Source organism: Pyrgilauda ruficollis, unplaced genomic scaffold, assembly GCF_017590135.1.
Source record: "Pyrgilauda ruficollis isolate IOZ18807 unplaced genomic scaffold, ASM1759013v1 scaffold3, whole genome shotgun sequence".
In the NCBI taxonomy this organism is placed as follows: Eukaryota; Metazoa; Chordata; class Aves; order Passeriformes; family Passeridae; genus Pyrgilauda; species Pyrgilauda ruficollis.
The window spans coordinates 24,282,011-24,297,476 of record NW_024524377.1 but is presented as its reverse complement, the minus strand read 5'-3'; the positions used below and the strand labels follow the sequence as shown (position 1 = coordinate 24,297,476).

Genomic DNA, 15,466 nt, shown 5'->3' with positions numbered 1-15,466 from the left:
TTGAACTTGTATAGACCTCAGGATTTGCAGAGGCTAAAGCTTCTAGAAATAATTTCATTTTAACTACATAAAAGATTTTATATGGCTTCATTTATCTGCAATTTTTTTTTCAAGACTATAAACATTATAATATTGTTTGTTGTTTTGAGTGAGTGTAGCTATGGCTTAGAACCTTGCTGCTGTGGGCCAACAAGTTAGAGCAAGTCTAAGAACTCTGGTGAGAGTCCGTGCTTGCTTTCATCTGCAGCAAAGTTCAGGCAATGTGAATCCCCTTGGCTTAGAGGGGGCTGTTTGTCTTTTATTACAAGCAAAGTGCAATGCAAACAGTGACTGAGTTCCACCTGATACAAGGTAATGCAGCTTAATTGCACGTCTGAAAATGGCGAGTTTGGGTGTTACTTAGAAAGATACTTCTTGTTATTCCCATATTGAAATGATGCCCTTCAATCTTCAGAGACTTTGGTGGTTGATAAGTTTGTAGCTACTGTGCAGACAAGGAGGAGCCCAAGGCCTCACCTGGTGCTGGTACCTGTAAATATGTAGGAACCTGCTTTCAGTGGTGCACTGCAGTAAAACATGTTGTAACGGAGCTCAGAGCTTCCAAGAGAGGTGCTTTTGTTACACACTTTTGGCCACCCAGTCTCGGGGGCAAAGGGGTAAGAGGAAAAAAGAGAAATCAGTGCCCAAAGTATATAAGAAATCAAACAACAGCTGTTTTAACTATAGCCATGTTGGCAAATGCAGCATTGGAAGAGCCAAGCTTGACAGCTGTTTCTGAAGACAGTTAAAAGCGAAACAGTTCAAGGTTTGTTTTGTTTTGCAGACTGCCATTTTAAATGTTAATTATGGTCTAGCAAGCTGATAGACTCCAGCATTATTAGATGATCCCCATATTTAAAATGCCTAGCACATTCTTTGTGGTGTTACTAATTCTTTTTTCTGCATAATCAAAATGATGGTGATTACTCCAGCTCTAAGAATTTATCTACACCATTGCTTTAAGAGAAAAGAAGACTAATCACAGGTGTGAAACAACTTCCTCCATCCTATGCCAGTCTAGGATAATATCTGAATGAGCACTCTAGGGCAGATAGTGTAGAAAATTAAGCTCCAGATAACCGCACTCTGGACTCACATCCTGACCTCCTGTATCTAATGCATGGGATAAAAGACTTTTTTCCATTATTTAAAGCTCTGCTGTTACGTTGTGTTATAACAGCATTTATGAAACAAACACATTTGTCTTTTTCATTTGAGAAATACAAATTAAAAATAATGCTTTATTTTTTAATCACATAATTAAGGTACCCAAAAGATGTGGAATCCTCATTTGTGATCACCTATGCAGTCTTAATCTGCTTCTGGAAGCATCTATGTTATGTTACAAATCTTGATTAGCAGTATTGTTTTTCGTAGTATAAAGCAACAACCTGAGCACAGGATGTACATAAAATAATTAAAAGGCTTTAAACTGTGTTGAGATGTTACTAAATTCTTGTCTCACTTGCCAAAGTGGGGCCACGCCTGACTTCAGAGGTCAGCACTGAAGGATATTAACAGAATAATAGAATAATGCAGATTTCTGGTCCCTTCTATCTTTTTGATGAGCGCTAGTACTTGTAAATAGTTCATTTTAGTATAGTTGTCTTTCAACCTGAAATTAATAGAAAACACATAATTGTGGTAAATGTGATGCTGAAGAACTCCAGTGTTGATAACTGTCTGTACAGTCACTACTGTGTCCTTTAATGATCCGTAACACATCAAAAGGAAAGGATCTGCTAAGGACAGACAGTATTAAATTAAACACTGGTTGAATTTGCTGTTGATGAAACCTGTGGAGAGAGTCTTGCAAAGAGGAAAGGCAGGAGATTAGGGTATCCACTGACTTAGTCTAAATGGTGACAAAATCAAGTCCTAAAAACTGAATGAAGGTATTTTATTGTGGGAGAGAAAATTGATCCAGTGCCCTATCTTGTCCTTGTCCCTGAGGGTGTTTTTAGACTTATGTCCCTCGGCTAAAGGGACGGTATTGGCTTATCCCCTGTGATCTCTGTGGGAAGGGAAATGAAAGGTTTGCTTGTAGGGGAGCTCGTCCCCACCTGTGCAGCCAGAGCTGCATCACCGAGCAGCAGTGATTGCCAGATGCAAGCAGTGCCAGGAGCTCACTCCGTGGGCGAGGAGCTCTTGGCTCCTACTCAGAGCTGGTCCTGGCTTCCACTGCCAGAAGGGCACAAGGCAGCTCTGGCACAGAGACAGTCAGCAGGACTTCCTGAATGCCTTAGTGCCCAGCTGGGATTCTGCACAGTCCTCAGTGCTGGAGAGGTTAAAGCTGGGCTGTAGATGTGAGCTGTGCTGGCAAACCAGATCCTCTCCGTGGCCATAGGCTGGCAGCAGGGGCCCATAAATGTCTGCCTGGCTTTTGTGCTCCAGATAGAGTGGAAACAGAAGTGTTCAGTGCTCGTAATTTCAGTTGTTTCCTCTCCAGTTCCCTGAACATATGGCAGCATGTTTTGGAGGTCTTGAGCTCTAATCCTGACTGTACAGTTCATCCCACAGTGTGATGGCAGGAACACGTGTGTGTTTCTGTTTCTCCACCTGTAAAACAAGTGCAACAAAAATCTCTTCCCGTGGTGCAGACAAATTCATTGATACTTAGGAGACATTTGGATGTCACTGTGGTAACCAGGAAGACAAGGATGATGAAGTGAGCATGGCTGACATTTGCATACAGTGCAGGGGAGCAAGGCAGTGACCATGAGCAGAGCTGTGAGAATAACCATGGCAGCATTTCCAGAATATTAGCAATCCTTAGTACACAGCTCTCATAAGGCAAGGAGAGTGAGCAGAGCACACATCCATCAGAGGGCTGGCTGAAGGTTGTATGGACATTGGTGAATGTAGCTTTTCCTAAGTGTCTTCCGGTGGATGTGTATATGTGAGGTGTGATAATATTAAATTGCACATTGCTAGTATTAGGTTAAATTAGCTTTGAATGAAATTGTATCTTCTGTTTCTCTCTTTCACCAGCTTGTGACTGTTTTTAGGCATCCAGAATGCTGCCATAAAACAGTAAATTAGGAGCACAGTATAAAGTTAAAATCACTAAAAGGGGTCTTGTTTCCTGGCAGGCTGTGAGGTCCCTCAAAGAAACAATTGAAGACTGTTGGGATCAAGATGCTGAAGCTCGACTAACAGCACAGTGTGCTGAGGAGAGAATGGCAGAGCTCATGATGATCTGGGAGAGAAATAAATCAGTTAGTCCAACAGTCAATCCTATGTCAACTGCCATGCAAAATGAGAGGTAAGAAGAGAACACATTTGGGTTTAGTCAGCAGGAAATGCCCAGTGCAGTGCTCAGCTCACTCCAGGACAGAAGCTACAGCTTGCTGCACCCATGAAGTGATGTGTGTTACATGACCTAGTCTGCATATGGGTATTGCATGGCATAATCCCAGTTGCTTGTGTTCTTAAGATCTTCTGTGTGTCCTCAGAATTCAGGCACCTTTTAGGTATACAACTGTATTTCTCACAGAGGGGCCTTTTAAACTGAGCTTGGGCAAACTGTCTCAGCAGGCTCACCATGATGTGAAGTGACAAAGTGAATTGTCTTTTAACTACACTTGCTAAATGATGTGTCAAACTTCTGTTTAAAGTGTTCTGCTAAAAACTGTGAATTTGCAGTCAGTATGAGTTCAGGAAATTGCTGAGTCTCAAACCTGTAGTCTTTCAGTTAACAAACTACAAGGCCATTGTTATTCTGACCCCAGCAAGAGAAGTGCTGCATGTTCTCTGCTTGTATATGATCCAGAGGGAATGAGAATTTGCAGAACTGACTTTAGTGCTTAATAGTATAGTCTAGAAATCCAGATTTGAGAGAAGGATAATGTTGCTGCATATGGCACTGTTCATTGTCATGAAAAAATATTATGTTCAAATCATAAAATACCTAAATTGTCAAAATAGTAGAGTTTTCATGGGTTAGGACCTTGTGACATTTTCCCAGAATCACTTTCTTGATTTAATCTGTTGCGTTTTTGTTGACCTTCCTCAGCATCACTTCTCTGCATCTAGAGCAGAACCTTAGCACTACTTTGCCAACTGGACAAACAGCATATTGGACAAATAGAATATTACTGTTCTCCTAAATAATAACATCCATAATGAAATTTTGCCCTAGTAAAACAAATTTTCTTATCCCCAGCACTTTTCAAGGAAGTTGCTGAAATACCTGTTTGTACTGTATCTGTCTTCAGTTTATGCATTAAAAGAAACAAAAGACACTCAGCTCTCTTAAATGAGAGGCATTACAGTATGAGGTGATTTTTACATCTATGATCTTAATATCACTTTTTTTTTTTTAAAGGAATCTGTCGCATCATAGACGTATATCAAAGATAAGGCCATATCCAGATTATTCTTCCTCTTCCTACATTGAAGATTCAATCCACCACACTGACAGCATAGTAAAGAACATTTCTTCTGAACATTCAATGTCCACTACACCATTGACTTCAGGGGAAAAGAATAGAAATTCCATTAACTACGAGCGGCAACAAGCACAAGCTCGCATCCCTAGTCCCGAGACAAGTGTCACCAGTTTGTCCACCAACCATACAACTGGCCTCACTCCCAGCACTGGCATGACCACCATATCCGAAATGCCTTACTCGGATGAAACAAACTTACACACTACAAATGTCATGCAGCCGGGTGGGCCCACCCCTGTTTGTCTGCAGCTAACAGAGGAGGACTTGGAGACAAATAAATTGGATCCAAAAGAAGTGGATAAGAACCTGAAAGAAAGCTCTGATGAGAATCTGATGGAACATTCACTTAAGCAGTTTAGTGGGCCAGATCCACTGAGCAGCACTAGTTCCAGCTTGCTTTATCCACTGATAAAACTTGCAGTAGAGGTGACAGGGCAGCAGGACTTCACGCAAGCTACCAACGGTCAGGCGTGTTTGATTCCGGATGTCCCATCTGCTCAGGTCTATCCTCTACCCAAGCAACAGAACCTTCCGAAGAGGCCTACTAGCCTCCCTCTAAACACCAAAAATTCAACAAAGGAGCCACGGTTAAAATTTGGTGGCAAGCACAAATCAAACTTGAAGCAGGTGGAAACGGGCGTTGCCAAGATGAACACCATCAATGCTGCAGAGCCTCACGTGGTGACAGTTACCATGAACGGAGTGGCCGGGAGGAGCCACGGCATAAACTCTCACGCTGGCACAGCCCAGTATGCCAACGGCACGGTGCCCTGTGGCCAGACCAGCAGCTCGGTAGCGCAGAGGGCCCAGGAAATGCTTCAGAACCAGTTCAGTGGGGAGGACAGTCGGCTGAATATCAACTCCAGCCCCGACGAGCACGAGCCCTTGCTGAGGCGGGAGCAGCAGGCTGGCCACGATGAAGGTGTTCTGGACCGCCTGGTAGACAGGAGGGAGCGACCCCTGGATAACGGCCGAACGAACGCCAACAACAACAACAGTAATCCGTGTGCAGACACAGCTGCAGCCAGTATCCAGAATGTAGTGAGAAATCCTGGCCAGACCCAGACCAGAAGAGCACAGAGGCCTAACTCGCTGGATCTGTCAGCCACAAGTAGTTTGGATAGCAGTAGTATGCAGTGTAAGTGCCTGCAGGGCTCAACAGTTTCCCTGACACCTTTCTACCTAATAACTGCAGATATCTGCTTGAATAGAAATTATTTCCGTCTCCCGTTTCTCCTCAAAGCATACTTATTAAATCTCATATAAATGTAATTTCCCTCAGCATAATTTCAGTCTTTTTGATAAAGTCCTGTCTCCATCATTTCCAGTATATTAGATCACTATCATCCTTCCACATACACAGAATAAATCTGTCTCTTTCTAACCCATCCACTCTGTCTCTAGGTTAACTTTCATTATTCCTTGCAAGGCTCCTACATTTGATAGCTGCAAAGCATATTGAAAAAGTGTCCTTTTTTTTTTCTGCAGGGGCACCTTACACCTTTTTTTCCTTACTTTTCCTCATTCTTTCAAGAGTAGCTGTCTATTAAGGTGCATTGATAAAAATGATTTATTATAGTAACTACTTATATGCTTCATGATTTTAAAGCAACTGATTTTACTGTATTAGCCCAGCCTAAATAGAGGGTCAGACATTTTCTATTTTGCTGTCCTGGCTCCAACAATTAGAGCAATTCTTCATCAGTTTGCCATGTACATAAAAATTAATCCGAGTAATTAGAGAAGGAATTGATTTTAATAGTTTATTTCAGAATAACTTCCTTGAGAGTTTTATGGCCAGAGGTCTAAGAGGTTACAGTGGGGCTCTCCTTTTTACAGTAAGAATGTAATCATGTAATTATAGTTCAATTAGGTACATCCTCTGGATGTGAGCCTGTTTGAGCTATTGGAACGACCTCCTGGTGTGCATTTTAAAGAAAATGTATTTCCAGAAGTCTTTGTAGTCTTGGCAGGTGCTTGCAAATCTCATGACTGTGTTTAGGAAGATGCTGTGATATTAGTGGAGTAAACTGGGATGCCAGGCATCTTTGGAAATAAAAGGTTTAAAACCAAACAAGAACATATCTTTCAAGAAATGCCATTGAATATTCAGCAATGGAATGTTTAAGCCTTCCTTTTAAGTAAGAAACCTTAATTTTTGTCTTAACTTGTTGATGTGAGTTGAAATCTTACCAAGATGAAGAAAAAGTATTATTGCAGTGACTTTCTTTAATTGAAGGTTAAGTTAAAAGAAGGGGTTGTGTAAAGTTTTTTTAACAATCAGATTTTGACTGCTGAAGTTATATCATAGTTAAAGTTGGTTTTGCCAGTTTTACAATGCAGCATTCCAAATCCTGACTTAATGTCTTAACAGAGAATGGACTGTTTGGTTTTCAGGTGAAATGCTTTGCCAGGTGGAGTAGGGTTAGGGGACCTAACATTGCCTTTGCTGTCCTGTAGTAGCAATGTTCTTTTGTACCTCCCATTACAGGTAATATAAGATACTTTGATTGCAAAAGCCCCTCAAATGTCAAATGCTGATTCTCCTGTTTGATGCCAATATGCATTCCAGGTAACACAAATTACTTCACTGAAGTAATTTCTGACAGAGAACAGAATCTAACCCCTTGTTTTAGTGGCAGCTGTTGTAGTTGGTACACCTGTCATGCCTCTGCCACACAATTGCTTCTGTGTTTATAGATTTTGTTCTTTTTTTCTGTTTCGCATAAGTAACTACCCTGGACTCCAGTTTAATGTTACCTTCCTCATAATACGATTTTCTGTTCTGTTTTCTTGTTTTGGTTTGGTTTTTTTCCCTTCAGTAGGTGACTCCTCACAGGATGGCAAATCAGGCTCAGGAGAGAAGATCAAGAAACGTGTGAAAACTCCGTACTCGCTCAAGCGGTGGCGTCCGTCCACGTGGGTCATCTCCACGGAGCCGCTGCACTGCGAGGTCAACAACAACGGCAGTGAGCAGGCAGTGCCCCCCAAATCCAGCACTGCTGTGTACCTTGCAGAGGGGGGCACTGCCACCACCATGGTCTCTAAGGACGCAGGGGTGAACTGCCTGTGAAACGCTTCAAAAGCCGACCTTTGTTTTGCATTATTTGAAACAAACACGCAGAAGACATTTTAAAAAACTGCTTTCTCCTCCTGTCAGCACCCCCTACCAAGGACTCGCTTTAAATAGATTTCAGCTATGCAGAAAATTTTTAGCTTATGCTTCCATATTTTTTTATTTTGTTTTATTTTTTGAATGTTTTTGCACTTTTATTTAGTATCGCTAAAGTTAAGTCTGTCTGTTTTGACCACGGAATATATATATGTGTATCAAAGATGTGGTCTCAAAATATTTTTTTAAAAAAAAGTAACAAAAAAAAGTATTGCTGATAATCAGTTTGGACCAGTTTCTTAAGGTCACTAAGAACATAAGCAGACTATAAGACAGGTTTGACTGCAGTGGTGTCTTGTAACCATGTTTTGATTTCTGTGCACAAGCTAGTCTGTATATTTCTATGTTACAAAGTGTATTCTCTTTTGAACCCCTTATTTTCCTTGTGTCATGTTGAAATGTGCAATAGTCTATAGTTCACAGTAGGCTTTATTGAAAAGTGTGTTTCTAAAACTGCCACATGTTCCCATTTTTGTATTTGTTAATTTTTCCTTGACAGTTGAGCAGTCAGCCGGTCATGACAGTGAACTTTGCACATCGTAGCCAGCTTGAAGCAGCTGCCAATATCACATTGTGCTCAGAGGTGACAGTGCATGAATTTTCCCCAACTTGAAAGGGCTTTAAAAAAGGAACAACAAAAAAAAAAAAGAATCTGAGCTCCGTACCTTTCTTTTGATCCTCCCTAATCAAAATGTCTTTCCTTTATAGTAGTAGATGCCAGCCTGTGAAGTTGAGTAACAAAATGTTGAACAAATGTAAGGAGACAGTGTCAGCCATTTTTTCCATTTTATTTTGTGTGCAGTTTCACCCCCTGTATTTATGTAAAACCTTATTTAGATCACTAATGATGTACATTGAAAAATACATGTTATTCAGAAATATTAATAATTGTCATACTTAAAAGCTTGAGTGAAGATAGGTTGTGAACGTATTTTGTTTACACAGAGAAAAAACCCATCGATCTTACTTGGCACAAAACAATTTTGTGATGAGTCACAAGTCTTTTCTGATTTACCTCCTTACAGACAGCATGGGGTAAAAATGAGCCTGATTACTTATGCAGGTAGGTGCATCCTAATTGATCGTTGTTGCCAAGTTGAGTTGAAACTCATCCTCCCTTCAGAGTTCTTAGAGGCCCTCATTCATCTTGTTAAAGTTTATTGCATGCTTTTAAAAATCATGGGTGTTTGTGGGGGAGGGTTGGGGATTTTTCTTCCCTTCTGCTTAGTCCCTTCTTTCAGTTTGTATGCACATTGATTTTAGCTGTCAGTGAATGTGAATGTAATATGTATTGAGATAAATCGTTTATTCACTATCTCAAGTAAACCCTTCCTTTTTTTGGAATCATTAGTTTTACTGTCTGCTGAAAGAAAATAATTTTCTTACTAGTTAGAACCTCCTTCCACCTAAGAAATAGCCTTCCACCTGAGAAGCATTCTTTCCAATTGAAAACACTTCAGTAAAAATTATTTGGATATAAAAAGGTGTAACACATCAGTCTTTGGTAACAAGCTAAGATTTATCACTTCATCTGAAAACTGGTGATGTTCAAAGAAAGAAAATCAATTCAGTCAGCCTGCCAGACTCCTGTGGCAGGATGCTGGCAGCAAACAATTGCCTCCCCCAGCCTGTCTCCTTTCAGCTGACTGAAGCAGATGCTCTCTGCTTTTAAGCTCATTTGTTTCCTTGTCTTCGTTTTACCATTTTTTCCCCCTGAGGTAAACTTTGCCAACCCTGTTCTTCTCTGTCTGTTGATACAGCTAATCTAAGACATGCCTTGCTTACATCTGATTCTTGCTGTTCCCCAAAATTCCTTGCTTGTTCTTGATTGCTATGATTTTCTCTTGTGACGCTTCTTAACATTTATTAGATTCTCCTAGATATCTCCAAGAGATAGCACTATAAATGCAGACTTTGATTAAGTGTAGTTGTAGAAGTACAAGCCACAAGGCACATTTTGAGCTCCCTATGTTCTTTAAGCACCAGTTCAAATATTACCTCTTGTCTCTGAGGCATAATTATGCTTTCCCCCTGTATAATACAGTTATATCACCCCTTTTTAAAAACACAGCCTTCTTCTGGTTTGACTTTTAATTCACTCTCTGGCTTCCCATCTGCTGCAGTCTCACGTCCCAGATGTTGAAAACCTGCCAGTTGCTCAGCTGGGTTTCAAGACCCGAATCGGAGTTTCTGGCATTCTACTCATGTTGTTCACTGGGCTCTCTTCTGCTCTGGCCTCCCGTGAGGCTCCCTTTGGAGTGTGTGGTTGTGGTTTTTGGGGAGCACCGGTCATGGTGTTGAGGATTCTATTCTTCACTCTATCCCAATGACTTTTCTTTGCCTTGCATGTATCATCCATCAGCATTTCAGAATGTGGGCTGAAAACAATATTTAGGACTCCTACTAAGTCAGACTACTCTGGGGAGAGAAAAATTACTTCTCTGACTGCTGCTTCTTTCTGCTGAGACAGAATTGCACCAGTCTTTTAGCCTTTCTTTGCAGGCCATGCCTTTGTAAGAAATCCAACTTTTTTGTGATCAATGCAATCAAAATGACTTTAATACCAGATGAAGATGTTGTTCTGCAGTTTTCCTTCAACATTCTTAAGCAATACTTTTTTTCTTCGCTTTGTCTATTTCTGTTACTTGCTGGAGGGCCTTTGGAATGAATTACAATTAGTAGCAAGGTTGGCTGTGCAATCTACCACGGATAACTATAATTTGTTATATGATAGAAAAATGTACTTTATCGGGAAATACCCTATAGGTTAAACAGATAAAATCTATTCTTTTTTAAAGGTCAGTCAAAGCAAACTCTAAAGTAGGTACCAAAGTGCTAGTAGGTACTGTAATTCTGCACAGCTAGATGAAATCAGATTAGCAGTTTGTTTTAATGTTTAATTTAGTAATGCCATTTTTTTCCTCACAGCACGTAATCCAGTGTCCATCAAATACTATCTCTGTAAGTTAAATTATATTGAATTTTCATGCTGCAGGGAATTGTCCTTAACCAAACAAAATACATGTAAGAGAAAGAATTCTACAACTCAAACACAGGGATAATTGATATTGTACAATAAACAAGGAAAGCAAATGTGATTTATTTCCTTGTGAGTTAGGATTTTGCTTATTTGATTTTCAAAAAAAGGAAAATTATGGAAGTTGATAATTTCCTATCAATTTCTCATATCTCAAGATAAATATAGCAAAATTAAAATAGAATGGTAGTGTAAATACCTATTAATTGTGCCACTGCCAAATAGGCAATAGTAGAATATTTGTTATGCTAATTTATAATGGAGAATTCAAGTAAAATGATAGAGCAAACAGTTTTGCTGTTTGTCTGTGTAAGACAAAATCCAACATCTTGCTGGGTATAGAAAATGGCTTACCAGTAGAAGGCAGGAGAGTTGTTTAGGTTAATGCATTGTCTCTTGTTCTGTTTCCTGAAATAGAGATACCAACATAACATGGTTTTTTGACTGTGAATTCTAACCCTTTGAACAGACATGCCTCATAGTCTTCTAAAATTGGAATTTACAGGTCAGATTATCTGCAACACTTCCCTGAATTTGCTTGTAATGCTTTACAGCTTGATATGCTAGCCAGTTAGTATTACCAAGGCCTTTCTTGCAACTCCAAGATGCACTTATGCTGCACAGCTAATTTAAAAGAAAACCTTCTGATAGTGTCATAATTAGAATATTTTCAGAAACAACGTTTCTGTTCTTGTTTTGCTTTCCTAGTGCCACTAATTTGTCTCTAGTTTTCATATAGAAAATTACCTAATTTTCAAAGGCAACATGTTTTGGTTTTTTCCAGTGCACTGGGCACAAAACAATGCAAGGTAGATGCTGTTTTCAGGAAACAAGCAACAAAAAACTCCCATCTCATAAATATCTTCAGAAAGTTCACATCCTCCTACCTGTCAGCTTTCTCTAAAAGAAATCTGGAATCCTACCTGCCTCAGAGAGGAGAATAAGGAAGTTCTTTAATTGTATGGAGTGAATTATTGGCCCCAAACTTAATAGTAAGGAATACTTACTTAAAAATATATATGTATACATTGTATATGCCCTAGTTCCAGTGTTCCATGCATTTTGCTCTAATGATATTCCACTTTTAAATGTTAAAAAATATCCACTAATATAACATTACTGTGTCGATGTTCAGATTAGAATTTTCTTTAATGAAAAATACAAAAGTTCATAACCATTCTGCCATTGATATGTTACTGTGGACATTTCTTGCCTAATTAGGGAGGATATTTAAATTGACATATTTAGTCTATACATTAGAAATTAATTATGCTGTAATTTTTACTTGTATAAAAATGATGGCTGGTCCCATTGCTGAAATAGGCTGGGTTTAAGCCATAAAAATAATAATTGCCAAGCACAGTAGCATATAAATGACCTGATGTCTAATTGGAAGATTTGTAGCAGCTCATCAAAGTAAATTGAAATTGGATTGATCAGTCTTTGAAAGATCATAGACTGGACAACTTAATATTTTGCTTAAATTGGGATTATTTGAACTTTTCTGTCTGGTCTCCCAGTACCTATTTTAACAGGTAACTATATTAACCTTATTTCTAAAACGTGCTTACTAATTTTTCTTCAACCTCAAGCCTTTCTTCAGTGAAAAAACTATACATATTGCAGTGAAGCCAGATATATATATATTTTTATGTAAACTCTGTGTGTATTTAGATGCATATGTATGTTGTGTGTAAGTTCCAGGATTAAATTCTGTGAGTTACAGCATCAGATGGTAGCACTGGTAGAAAGTGTAATGTGGGGGGTTTTTTTCATATGCCATTTTAAAATTGTCTGTAGTGCATCACAGTAAAGCTGGGATCAGGCTGTGACACAGTCCAGTAGTTCAAGATCTCCCGTGACAGACTTGTCACTGATTGTTTGGGTGGAGTGGATTTATGAGAGAGAGAAACTTGGGAATGCACTTGACAAGCTTTATCTGAAGCTGAGTAATTTAAGATACCTCTCTCAAAGATCAAAAAATAACCCAAAACACTTAAAACATGATAATTTTTACAAGGCTTTTTATGTAGTAGCTATAGTTATATGTGTGGTTGCCATTTAAACATAGTATTTTAGTCCATTAAATCCAATTACATTTTAGGCTTCTATATTGTCAAATGAAACTGTAGCTATAGAAATACATCCCTTTTTCATCTCACCCATTCCCCGAGTAGGTTCAGTTTTGACATGAAAGAGTAACAAATCAGATTTCTCATTTGGGGTTTCTTCTGTACCGAGTAAAATTGGAGGCAGAACTTCCAGTTCTGCAAGAACAGATTTGTGCTCCTGCAAATCCAAATGGCTGTTATGTTCAGCACCTGTGTTTCTGAGGGAATGGGCACCTCAAAGGCTCATGGCTGAGCCCGGTGCTCTTGGAATCCAGCAGGAGGCTGCCTTTGATTGTGGGCAAAGGAGGGGTGGGTTCTGCTGGCTGTGCTGTTAAACGCTTCTGGGGAGGATTAGCCCTAGGAAAGCTGATGTGGAATGTGGGACTGCAGGGGCAGCCCTGGCTCCTGAGCCTTGCTGGATGTTGCTGATGGGGGATTCAGGCTGTGGAGCTGGGTCAGCACAGGGCAGCTGTGGCTTTGCCAAGAAGTAGAACTGCATTGGGGGAGTGGAAGGGTTCAAGATAAATCCTCATTTACACCAAGGCCCTTTAATGTTGATCTGGGCTCCATGCAGGTCTGTGTTAGAAGTGCATTATTAATACAAGTTACTTCTTATGGCCATTTCTGTTCATTTCACTGTGGTTTAATATACATGTGTGCATAATAAGCAGGAACTAGTTGGAGTTATGCTAATTCATAGTGTAATCATCAGCTATTTTTCAAAGCCTCTTGCTGTTTTCATCAGCAATTGTATGAATTTGCAAGTCATCCAGTTGGTTAACTTCAGTGCATACACCATGCTTCCACAGCACAGGAAGGAAGGATTTCTTCCCAGTCCTTACAGGCTTCTGTAGATGTATCACTGGAGGGTGTCCATCGGGGCACAGCATCTTGCCTGGTAACTATTTTAAAGCAGAAATAATTAGCCTTTGTAACTTTCTAGTTCCAAGGTCTCCCAAACCTCCACTTTTGTAGCCCATTCACTTGTTTTTAAGACAGCAAACGTGTGAGGTTTATTTCTAGAGCACTTGATTCACTTTCTTTTTTGTGCTTCAGAACTGTATCATGAAGTTTCACACTTCATTCTTGTTTATTCAGAAAATAGTTAATGTTTCTGGTCTTTGTAGTTTGTAAGAAGTCACAAGAACAAACAGGCAAGTCCAAGTTACAGCTGACTCATTTGTCACTTTTGAATTTCCTAATTGGTGACTCTTCTCTCTCTTTCACGCTGTTGAAACGTATTTAAAACGGTTTGTATGTATATGTTTCTGTCTGCTTTTTGTCTCTAGAGGAAAGCGTGCTCTAGTCACATTTATATAAGCTGGAATAATGTTTTACAATCGCTGTTGATTATTTTCCCCCCCAAATGCAGTATAAGAGGAAAGTAAACATGGCAAGAATGAATTTCTAGGGTTTGGTCTTCTGTAAGGCTGAAATAAGATGTGAAACTGCCATTTTCCTTATGAAAGACTGTAAAGAGAGCACTACTTTCTGAGCGAGCTTTTCTGGGGGAAGAGGGGGAGAAATCCTAGAATATGGAGTCTCATCAGAACCCTTTTGTTAACGGGTATTTTTGGTTTTCCTCTCAAACGGCTGAGGAAATATCATGTATGAATTTATAAATAATTGCTTTCACTTATTTCTTTTGTATAAGCTGCGCAATACCCTTGCTATGCTGTATAAGTTGTGTTTCATGGAACAGTGTGAGTATGAAATAAAAAGCTAATTTTTGGTTTTTAATCATCTGTGGATGCCACTATGAAAGCTGACATTGTTAAAGCCACTACAGAGTTTTCTATGAATACTTGTAAGAATTGCTTTGTTATATATAAACCTAAATAAAGAGATTGTATTGATACAGAGACATTGGATAAGAACATTTAAAAGGCTATTCTTTAGGCCTGAGAGAAAAGGCTTGCTGTAAAAATGGTGCATTATTCCATTTATTAAAGATCATATTAATGACAAAAAGCATGGTCTTTTCTTGCTGGTTCATATTGTTATTGGCCACGAGTACTAACATGCTCCAGGAATGAGAGGAAGAGGAAACCCCGCCTTGCAGCTCTGTGGGTTGGTTGCTTGGAGGGTAAGGAATTCCTTGATTACTAAGGGCTGAATAGGACTTGCAGACACCTTTGGCATGACCAGGTTCCACCCTCCTTGTTCCCAGGTGGTGCTGTGCACTGGGAATCTGGGGCGTGCTCTTGCTGGGGTTGTGCAGTGCCTCTGCTCCCTTCTGCCCCCTTTCTCACTGGCCAGCCAGGTCAGGTGCTTGTGTTGGAGCTGAACACAGTTTTGCAGACATTTCAGAGCAGCAGGCCTTGCATGACCTCTTGTCACACTTTGTCTGCTTGCTAAGTGTAAATGCAGAAAAAGAGAAAAATAAAACAGGAGAAAGAGGTATTAAACTAAATGCTTTTCTCCTTCTGTTTTGGTTGGCACTTGGAGAGAGCACAGGATTGATGGCAACCAGGCATGTGGAGGAACACAGCAAGGAACAAACTCTGCAGCTGGGACAGCAATTAAAAGAGCAACCCCTTACTCTTCCCACACCAACTGTTGCACTTTCCCCTCCCCACGAAGAGACAATATCCTGGCATTCTTACAAGCAGAAGCTTTCCTGGCCCAGAGCTACTGTCCTATCCAGCAGAACTGA

At 39.9% G+C, this 15,466-nt stretch overlaps 1 protein-coding gene across 3 annotated transcripts in view; it reads left to right on the top strand.

Annotated features, from left to right (window-relative positions):
- Positions 1–14,781, top strand: part of BMPR2 (bone morphogenetic protein receptor type 2) — a 105,719-nt gene extending 90,938 nt beyond the window's left edge. For 2 of the 3 annotated variants that reach the window (XM_041472810.1, XM_041472813.1), the window contains exons 11-13: positions 3,132–3,304; positions 4,367–5,628; positions 7,313–14,781. In XM_041472810.1, the coding sequence (XP_041328744.1) occupies positions 3,132–3,304; positions 4,367–5,628; positions 7,313–7,563 (1,686 nt within the window). In that variant the 3' untranslated portion in view covers positions 7,564–14,781. The remainder of the gene's footprint in view (positions 1–3,131; positions 3,305–4,366; positions 5,629–7,312) is intronic. The other variant, XM_041472811.1, reaches the window with a different exon arrangement.
- Positions 14,782–15,466: the final 685 nt, after the last annotated feature.